Source organism: Podarcis gaigeae (genome assembly GCF_964106915.1).
Source record: "Podarcis gaigeae genome assembly, chromosome: 3".
Taxonomy (NCBI): Eukaryota; Metazoa; Chordata; class Lepidosauria; order Squamata; family Lacertidae; genus Podarcis; species Podarcis gaigeae.
The window spans coordinates 76,345,878-76,356,784 of record NC_139680.1 but is presented as its reverse complement, the minus strand read 5'-3'; the positions used below and the strand labels follow the sequence as shown (position 1 = coordinate 76,356,784).

At 40.0% G+C, this 10,907-nt stretch overlaps 1 protein-coding gene across 2 annotated transcripts in view; it reads right to left on the bottom strand.

The window, feature by feature from the left end:
* TBCE (tubulin folding cofactor E) overlaps positions 1-10,907 on the bottom strand; it is a 31,746-nt gene that overhangs the window by 1,477 nt on the left and 19,362 nt on the right. For both annotated transcript variants that reach the window (XM_083732512.1, XM_083732513.1), the window contains exons 7-15: positions 10,063-10,165; positions 8,334-8,410; positions 7,629-7,724; positions 6,595-6,659; positions 6,435-6,499; positions 5,328-5,480; positions 3,905-4,058; positions 2,450-2,518; positions 1,592-1,651 (exon numbers count right to left, since the gene is read on the bottom strand). In XM_083732512.1, the coding sequence (XP_083588638.1) occupies positions 1,592-1,651; positions 2,450-2,518; positions 3,905-4,058; positions 5,328-5,480; positions 6,435-6,499; positions 6,595-6,659; positions 7,629-7,724; positions 8,334-8,410; positions 10,063-10,165 (842 nt within the window). The remainder of the gene's footprint in view (positions 1-1,591; positions 1,652-2,449; positions 2,519-3,904; positions 4,059-5,327; positions 5,481-6,434; positions 6,500-6,594; positions 6,660-7,628; positions 7,725-8,333; positions 8,411-10,062; positions 10,166-10,907) is intronic.

Below are 10,907 nucleotides of genomic sequence, written 5' to 3'. Positions count from 1 at the left end.
TCATCAAGTAAGTACTAAAGGTGTAAAATTTTGAAGCAGGGCAGAGAACTGGGCTTTTTAAGGGAAAGCAGGACATGAATTGAAATATGCAATTTTCCTTTCAAACTTATTTTACTGCTTTAACAAAAAGCTAGCATATAAATTGGTATTATTTGTCATGTTTACTCATAAGTAAAGCCCATGTAAGCATGCAAAAGCTTGCAGACCCAAAAGTATAAATACTTTACGCTGCAGTTCTATACGTGTCTCTCAGAAGTAAGTCCAATTAAAGTTCAATCATATTTAAGTGAGTATAGAATTGCAGCCTTAAGTTTTGTATAAGCTAAAGGACAGCAGACATGGGATACTTGCTCTTAATGCCTCCAAACAACAGCCCGCATAAGGCAAGAAAATGATGGCCCTGTATGCTCTTAAGAAGGCAGCACCCTCTAGGTGCAGAAATTAATCTTGAATCTGAATGTTGTATTCTAATAACGACAGGAATTATCACCCTCTAATGTTGCTGATTATTTCATACAAAAGATAATCTTGCATATATTCCTAATCTATTTAGCTTCCCCACAAATACTCCCCGTTAAGCAGATGCTGCTTTAAGAGGATTCACCATTTAATCAAAATACATACTTGAACAACCAGACTGAAGTTTTGAATGTATTAAACAGTCATCCAACCTAACGGGGTGGGGGGAATCCTAATTAGGGTACTCTGTAAAAAAATTACAATAGCCTAATTTCTCTTGCTTCAAAGGAATACTCTTTTAAAGATGCTTCTTACATCAGTGTGCAGGCTGAGGATGATTCTGCTGCCTTCAAAAAGGCAGAATGAGGCTAGTTTCTCAATGCGTTTTTACAATAGAAGGAAAACTGGGTGGTATCCAGTGAAATAGTTCTGTTAACGCAAGGACTTTTGGCTGCGCAATAGAACTTACAGGTCAGGTCCTCTCCCTGAGCATCTCCTAAATCTGTTCTGGGTTTCCCCTCAATCTTCTGGAGCAGATTTGGGAAGGGAGATGGGGATGCACAGGGAGAAGTTGTGTTAAATCAACAAAAATCCATGCTGTAATCCAACTAACTTTGTTGCATAGTGCTTTAGGTACCCTTGAAGAAGAATTTAATCCACTTTATGTGAAAACACTTAAATATGAGGTAGCCAAGAAGCACAAAATAATTCTGACACGCAGAAACAACAGGCTATGTCAAATGATGAAATACTGGCTTAATATGCCATGATATAAATTTAATAAATAATAATGATATACCTAAGCTCTGCGCACCAGCAGTCAGTCACTTTGTGCAAGCTGAGAAACAAGTCAGGGAGCCACAGTTAACGGTTAATTACCCACTACATGCCAAATGGTTTATGACTTTCAAAGAAGCTTGGACTCTTAAGCTAACTTTAAACCATAGCTGGCTTGTGTAGAAGCCATTAACCCTGGTTCCCATGTAATGGGAAGTTACAGTTAACTCTGGATTCCTGGGTTTCCCTAGTCATCTGAATGAGTTGTATGTTGGTGCACAGAACTCAAGCATATCTTCGCTTATTAAGCTGGGATTTGATCATGCCTGAAATCAACATTGATTCTTGTCCTTACCTGGCAGTTTCTTCTCAATGGGCTTCTGATCAGGTCTGTCAGGACACTTAAAGGTTAAAGCTTAGAAAATAAAGAACAGTGAGAAGCTGATGTAATACTAACATTTTATACAATGTATATTAGTTATAGGCAAGAGGAAAAACCTTATGCATATTTCCAATTAACCCCTAATGCACTGTTGGGTGTAGGAATTCTTGACACTGAAAAGCGTATGGCAATTTCAAAGGCAATAGATTAATACTTATAAGTTACAATGCCTGGGGCATGACTATATCCTAAGAAACAATTTCAGGGTACCAAGAAACTGAGAAACTTTGCTTGACATAACTGAGTCACACCACAACGGTACAAGCAGAGTTTAAAATGTCTTTGGGTCAGGGGAAAGTGGATGTCACCATGCCTACTTGTTACCAAATACACTAAGAGTATCCCTTCCCCTCTAAAATAAGCAGATCCATCTGAAAGCATTTTTTAAAAACCTCTGGCCTCACCAGGAATCCTGAGCGTGCTGAGGAATATTAAACTTAGATTCAAACATGCTGCTTGTCACATACAGCAGGGGTGCAGAACATGCAACCTTCCCAGTGTTGCTGGACAACACACATCATCCTCAGTCTCCAGCCATGCCGGCTGGAGCTGATGGGAGTTCAGAGGCCAACATCCTCTGGAGAGAGACAGGTCCCATACCCCCCTGATGTGTAGAAATAAGAATCATGATCTCAACACCCCACATCCTTGTTGGTTTAAGGCTGCAGAAGCTATACGGCGAGGAGGGGAGGAGTCATCAGTTAAATAGTCTGTTGGGGATGTGTACAAACTTGTACAAATACTTTTCTTTAGTTTGGCCTTATATCTTACCCAACAGCTGACTTTTTAGTGAGAAGGGCTGTTCTCTTTTCAGCTCTCCATCTTCAGGGGCACCATATTCTGTTATGGAAAAATGACAAGAATAGCAATTCACTTAATGCTTAAAACAAAATATTAGTCTTGTAGGTAGGTTTGCTCATGCTGGCAGGTAAAAGAGGGATTGCAACTTTTCAAAGGTTCAGACATTTCTGACTGGGTTATTAATGGCTACACAAGGGCAACAATGAAGAAAAAGATCTGATGTAGAAAGGTCTGAAAGGGCTCATAGGCACATTCATCTGAAAGGAATTAGAAGCTTCTATGCACCCAGGAATCCCTCATTACCAGAAATAACATACTTATAAGCCCTGATCAAACCTTTGCTCAAATCAAAAAGCTCATGTGCAGAGCAGGTGTCCTACACTGACTGACCCTGCAAACACATATCACATGAGGATCAGAAAAGCCAATGTTTTGTTATTCTACGTTATGAATTCTGCCAGGGTGCAAGAGAGAGGCAGTTGCTGGGAGAGCATCTCCTCTTGGCTACAGACAGGTTACACTGCAAGGATACTGAGAGGAAGATGCAGTCACTCAGCATTCCAGATAATGCTGGCAACTGGGTTTTGCCTCACCAAAAATAAAGACTATTGAGTTTTATTCTCTGTACTGTAGTTCCAAGGGGTTGGAGCAGGAAACCTTGGACCATGAGGGCCACATTGCTTCCTGGACAACCTTCTGAGAGCTGCATGCCAGTGCTGCGTTGAGCCAGAGGCAAAAGTGGGTGCAAGAATGGATATTACTTTTACTTTTTTCAGCAGGCTACATTCCAGCTACAGCAAAAGCCAGCGGTCTCTACTTAGCTTCACCTCCAAAATCTCCCCCAGGCAACAAAAAGGTATTACTGCAGTTCAAGGACATGTACCAGCCAAGCAAAAGCAACTGAAGAGGGCACAGAGCAGGGCTGGTGAAGGATATGGCCTGTGGATGGGCATGGTCTGTAGAGTCTTGAGAGCCAAACAGAGATGACCGGAGGGCCACATTTCTTTGAAGCTGGAAAGATATGTTCCGTGCCAATATACTTTCTTCTCCCTCTCCCATGGCACGAAACAAGTCAAGTTTCAGGTTGGTGGCAGACAGGCTTCCCCTCTCCATCCTTGAAAGATGGGCTAGATACTACCAAGCCCAAAGATGCTGGAAAGTGGTGGAAGTGTTGGGCTAACCCAAGGGAATAGCAAAAGGGATAGTCACTCTACTTTTTGCCTAGAAACCTGACCCTGCTTGTAGCAAGAGGTGATATTCCCAGACATGGTTATTGCTTTCCCCTGCCATCTCCAAGAATGTCTAAGAAAGTAAAATGCACTTCCTTACTGATCTGTGAAAGGATTATACCAAGGCAGGCAGGCAGGCATCTTAAAACAAGTCAAAATGCTAGAGGAAAAACCCTTCTACTGACACACTACTTACTATCACAGAGTAACTGGAACCTGGGGTGAGCAGCAAGGAATTCCTCACTTGGATTGTTTTTGTTTGGATCCTGATTACCACCAGCCTTTAACCAATCGATGTCATATTTTTTCCTGTAGTCAAGTTCTGCTCCTTTTCTTTCCTCAGGGGTGATCTGTGACAAAACAAGGACATATTTCTGCAACATATCACCAGAACAGCCGTTACCAGTTTATATAAAGAAAAGTGTATAAGATCAGAAGGCTATAGTTTATGTCATTTCTAGTTGTAACGTGGACCATGAAAACTGCCAGGTCTTTTCATGTAAGCAACTGGGAATGGCTTCAACTCCAGCAGGGTTTTCAAATTAGCAAATGATACAACTTAACACAGCTCCAGCTGCTTTTCTACTATAGATGGCTTTTGGGCTGTGGATTTCTCAAGCAGCACTCACCGCTGCTACATTACAAACTGCTGCTGTACACTAAAAGGCCTTCTGAAAACAGTCTGTAATGTGGCAAAGAGAAAATAAGGCAAAATTTCTCAAGCCCTGGGGTGCCTGAAGCCAGAGTTTCTGTAATGAGACTATTAGCCCACCACCTCACAGAAAGAAATGTAAGAGAATTTCATTTGAGGTACCTATAAACATCATTTGATTACCATAGAAAGAAGGGGTCTTAAGTCCCAGCCCTAAGCATCAACGCCAAAGGAAACAGCCAGCATTGGGTATAACAACTGCTGAACCTGAGCAACAGAATATCCTGGGTGGTTTACTGCTGCTTCACCCAGTTTAGTAAAAGGTACAGTACCAAAAGGTACAGAACTACATGAATCAGAAATATAGAGAGCCAGCATGGTTCAAACGATACTAAGATTTAAAACGTATTTACAGTAAGCCCACATTTAACTAGTGCACATTCAGCTTTATATGCTTGACAAATGGTTTATTTATTTTTTAAGTGGTAAGGGGACAGGCACCTGGGACAAAAAAGGCTTTGGCAACTTCACCCACCACTGAACCTGTGCTTTGACTTCATGCAATTTTGGCTTTAGGTGCGATCCCCAGAATGCAACCCATGTGTAAATTCTGGTTTACTGCATATAATTTCAGCATTGCAGTAGGCGTATGCTACCCTTGCCTTGTTTCTGCTACACTGGTGCAAGCTGCTCTGTGTGCTGTCAAAAGTTACACAATCGTCAGCAATGGGATGCTTTTCCAGCATCCAAGTTTAAATAACCCAAATTCACAAAAAGTCAACAACACAATCAAAAGTTGAAGTTTATTTTTAAAGTCTCTTCTTTGGGATCACATTTTTGGTCATCTGAGAAAACTGATCACACCAAGAACAATTAATTCCATGTTATGGTTTGTGTCTAAAGTTCTCAGGCACAAGAAACACTTTTCACGCTCCTCAACACTGCTAACTGAAAAGAAACGACATACCTCAGACTTGTTCAAAAAGCGTAATTGGCCTATTTTGGCAATAATAAGCTGCTTCACAGTCGCTGTGTTTTTGTCTATATCCATTAAAGGGTTATTCCGGCAATCTAGAGATTGAAGCTTTTGTAGTTTATCAAGTTCATTGATAACGGACCACTGAAACAAGAAAATGGAAAAAATATGCCAACATTGAAACAAAAATTTCCTCTGCTGCATATTAAATGCTACACGAGGCTCTCATAATGGCCACTATTGGAATGACAATGTATTACATTAAACAGAAGTAAGTCATGCTATTTCACTTAATTATCTACATAATGCTTAGAAACTAAGAGCAAACCCTAACAGAGTCTAAAGCTGGGGAAACAAATCTTGCTTGGTCTCACACTAGTATATTTCAACTTCTACAGCTAAAGAGTCATAATTCTGAAGCAGTTTTAACTCTATTCTTCTGTTTCAGGCAAAGAGAACTAAAATGAGGAAATTGCTTGGATTTTTCTTAAACTAACCCAGAAATCAGCTTGCAACAATCAGGGGCTCAAAATCTCAATAGGCTGTGTATAGACAGTGACTTAATGTGTTAACTCTTACTGTTATTGCGGTACTTGCTCCATAGCAAAAGCTTAATGAAAACAAGAATAGTGTGTGTGCACACACACCAAATTCATACCCAGAGAAACTCAATGAAATCAACAGGCATGGCTAATTTCAGTCCATTGGTTTCTATGGCTCTTAGATAAATTATGACTTAGATAAATCGTTTACATTTTATTTCGTACAGTTCATATTGCTAAGAAAATACAGCCAGCAACTTATTCAACAAAAGCAAAGTTCTCGATTTTGAAGGTGCTCTATTATTTCAATCTAGGGTGCAAATTATGGGATGGATACAATACATAGTGCATAGTCCCTACATCAACCCCTTGCATAGTATATGCCACAAATATACCAGCCAAATGCCCTGGCCTGACAGTGTAACATTTTCATTGTGTACTCTCAATTGACTGAAAGTCTGTTTTGAAAGTTTAAAAGATAAAAGCCAGTGTTATAAAACACCAGTGCCCACCCTTCTATACACAATTCAATGCATTTCATCAATATTTTACTTACTTCTGCTATTCTATTGTCCTTTATTATAAGATGTGTTAAAGAAGGGAACATTCTGGTCTTGTAACCTTCAAAGAAAAAAAAAGAAGAAAAATGAATAAACTGATGATAGTAAAGAAAAATGAATGCACACAAAAATGTTAATGGTGCTCAGTTTACTTACCAAATTCTACATCGGGAAAATGTATGGAAGAAATTCCATTATTTGAAAGTATTAGTGTTTCTAATCTGAAATTTAAAGTCAGAGAAAGGCAGTTAAAATATAAGCTAATAATATATAACATAAGCAGGTATTAAAGCAGGCACTATGCTCTGATTAATCAAATTCTAAGAAAGAAAGAAAGAAAGAAAGAAAGAAAGAAAGAAAGAAAGAAAGATTCCCCAATGGAAATAAAATTATGGAAAGGAAAATATTGCTTGAGAAAACTGAAGGTAAGAAAAGCAAATCCAGATCTAGAGAAAAGGACACCTGGAAGCCATCAGCAGCAAGTGCTTCAAGGCATAGATTCAAACACATTTTGATGGTATAAGTTGTATTTAAAGCAGTCTGTTGCATCACTAGAGCAGACCTCTGCTTGCACCACAGGAATTTCACCTTCCGCCAATCCCAATGCACCCTCAAAATATGCTCCAGAGGCAGGTCAGGGGACTGGAACAAATTTAGGGGCATCTAGAGGAGACAACAGGAAGGTGAAATCCAGCTGAGTGAGTAGAAGTTTGCTGATGCCCACAGTGCGTAAGCTGCAGCCAATATTCATGGAGTTTTTGTCTGGTATAAACAAAACATGGTTTAAGCTCAGTGAACAAAATCTTACTTGGCATCCCATTAAGTTACTTTAAAAAAAAAAAGAAAGATGGACAGAAATTGATTATAGATTACAGGCACTCTTGTCTTCAAAATGGGAATGGGGTAGAAATGAAATGGCTATGTGGTAGAGCAATGTAGAAGAACCACATCTGTTCTTTGGAAGAATCGCCAATACTTTCTGCAAAAAAATATAACTCTTGATCATTCTATATGGCTGGTGCACCACAGATGTTAAAGCTTCCATGACCAAAAAATCAAGAGGGGACACAAGATTGTGAATTGCCCCCCTTAGATCTTTGGCTCTAGCATGTCTTCACCCAGCTGGCCTTAACCCATGGTTAAGTTTTACACAAACGGTGAAATCAGCAGTAGTACAGAATAACATTTACCTTGGGAGATCTGCAAGTAGAAGAAGCTGATTTTCATCTGTTAACAGGTTGTCTGAAAGGTTTAACCATTTCAAGTTATGTAGGACATCAATAGGTCTGAGGGAAGATATCATATTTAAGAGTACAATAAAAACATTAAGAAATGTAACTGGTTTCTTGTTCCTTTGTCACATTATACAACGTGGGAATTAACTGTTTGCTTTAGCTCCTGTAATACTGGAATGCTATATAAAGCTCAATGATCACAGAGAACAATTTATCCAGGATTGGTTCCATGAATTTGTTCTTGATGAAGAACTCAAAAGTTGCCAGCTCTCTCCAGCTTTTAGAGGTATTTACCTACAAGATGCAAGGAATGGAGTATAAGCAGATTCCCAAATCAGACCACTGGGTCATCCTAGCTCAGTACCATTCATTCTAATTAGCGTGGCAGGTCAGACTCATATTTTCCCCCAAACCTGGGGGAAGGTCCACAACTTGAGGAGTTCAAAACTGAAAATTCCCCATTGTACGAAGTACCAAGCTGAAAACATTTATGTTCTCTCAGCAGGAAAATCCTCTAGAGAGCATTCAGGAATCAATTGGATTCAGCACCAACATTCAAAATGATTAGCATGCCATAATACTAAATGTTCAACCAGCATTCTAATAAGGAATATCACAATTCAAGAAGACTGCTTATGGTATTTACAGTTACTCTCATACCTTTTTAAAAGTGAAATGTCATTGGCAGCAAGATGTAGTTCTTCAAGAGCTGGCCACCCGGTAGCACATAAAAGAACCTAATGGGAAAACCTCACTTAGCACAAAAATACCATTTTGTGTATCTTATATACATTGTACAGTGGTGCCTCGCAAGACGAAATTAATCCGTTCCGCGATTCTCTTCGTCTAGCGGTTTTTTCGTCTTGCGAAGCAAGCCCATTGACAGCTTAGCGGATTAGCGCTATTAGCGGTCTAGCGGCTTTTAGCGATCAGCTGAGAAGCGGCTTATCAGCGGAACAGCTGATAAGCGGCTTAGCGCTTAGGGAAAGGGCGGAAAAAAGCGGGGGGGAAATGTGGGAACTCGCAAGATTTTTTCGTCTTGCGAAGCAACCCCATAGAGAAATTCGTTTAGCGAAGCGCCTCCAAAAACGGAAAACCCTTTCGTCTAGCGGGTTTTCCGTCTTGCGAGGCATTCGTCTTGCGGGGCACCACTGTATACTGGTATACCTTAACAGACATACATTAGAACAAAACAGCACCAGATTTATTTATTTCACGACCACTCAAAACTGGCTTAGATCTTATTTCAAAGATTGGGGAAGTTCTTCTCTAGTATGAATGCCCTTGTTCAGATTCTACTGCAAGCCACTTTCAGGGGTCTCACAACAGGTAACATAAGGCAATATCTTTTTTCCTTTAGAGGTATTAAGAAACCTTCCTTTTTCTTAATACCTGGTGAGAGCCAGTGTGGTGTAGTGGTTAAGAGCGGTAGTCATGTAATCTGGGGAACCGGGTTCGCGTCCCCGCTCCTCCACATGCAGCTGCTGGGTGTCCTTGGGCCAGTCACACTTCTCTGAAGTCTCTCAGCCCCACTCACCTCACAGAGTGTTTGTTGTGGGGGAGGAAGGGAAAGGTTAAAGGGAGTGAAAGGCGGGATATCAAATCCAAACTCTTCTTCTTCTTTTTATGCTTCACATAAAAAATGCCAATACTATGTTTTGCTATATTTTTTTTAGTAATATATATGTTTAAAGTGTCTAAAAGCAATTCCCAAACGTAACTGGAAGTGTTTCATCACAATGAAGTATTTTCAGCTTTAATATTCACAGCAATTATGTTGAACATACAACTCAAACCTAAATATATTTGCTGATAGGTTCCAGTGGCTTCAGTAGAACTTCAGAGTTAAATGTGATTAGAAAGGCAAACACACATGATTTGTCTAGGTGGAAGTTAATAAAATCCATTTTATTAGGATTTTGTACTGTACATGGTGCAGTACTGTTGACACCAATTATTTATGTGCAGCAATATTGCTGTATTGAAAAAAGTGAAGGTCTTAAATGGTGTCATCCTTAATAACTTTTATCAGGTATCTTGTTTGTATGGCTTTCTTAGGATATATTTCAGCCAAATACAGCCTGGGTACAATCAAATTTTCTATTAACATAAAGATGAGCACTTCCCCTGGAGTTTTGATAGGGATAATTTTTCAGGATCTCACAGGAGGATTAGTTTTGTATTTGCGAATTGAAGGCAACTGAAGATCTCCTTCCTTATTTGTGCTCTTGCTATAAACATAAGTATTGATGAACTCATGTTGCCTATAAACTACAAATGATTTTGTAAGTGAAGACCCATAACAATCTTTAAATATTTTGTGACAAAAACAAAGCCATATGATTACGGTCATACCAAGCAATTCCAATGCAATATTAAATTACATTACCTCTCTCCATGTCACTCTTGTTTGATTAAGTGCTAAAGTCTTGAGATTACAAAATGTTGTTGAAGCAGGTGGTGGAGTAGATGGAAATTTCATTTTGTTCTGACTATGTAAAAATAGAAAAAAGTGTCTTGCTTTTAGTGAATGGAACAAGTTCAAATCAATTATCTTTGTTGGTTAATACACATTTTAAATTGTGTGCTTAAGGCAAAGTAAGTTTATAACCCTTCTGTTAAAGGTAAAGGTAAAGGTACCCCTGCCCGTAAGGGCCAGTCTTGACAGACTCTGGGGTTGTGCGCCCATCTCACTTAAGAGGCCAGGGGCCAGCGCTGTCCGGAGACACTTCCGGGTCACGTGGCCAGCGTGACAAAGCTGCATCTGGCGAGCCAGAGCCGCACACGGAAACGCCGTTTACCTTCCCGCTGGTAAGCGGTCCCTATTTATCTACTTGCACCCGGAGGTGCTTTCGAACTGCTAGGTTGGCAGGCGCTGGGACCGAGCAGCGGGAGCGCACCCCGCCACAGGGATTCGAACCGCCGACCTTTCGATCGGCAAGTCCTAGGCGCTGAGGCTTTAACCCACAGCGCCACCTGCGTCCCGCAACCCTTCTGTTAGATTCCTGTAAATTACTATCATGTTTAAGATAATACAGGTAACTCACAATTTATGCACATTTAACTTGTGCACATTCAGCTTTACACGCTTAGCAATAAAAATAAAAAATGGGGCAGGCATCCAGGAAAAAAACTTCAGCAATCCCACCTGTCATTGTACCGAATGCATTTTGACTATACACAACTTTGATTTAATGCAAAACCCTGTAAAGTAACCCTCATGTAACTGAGAGT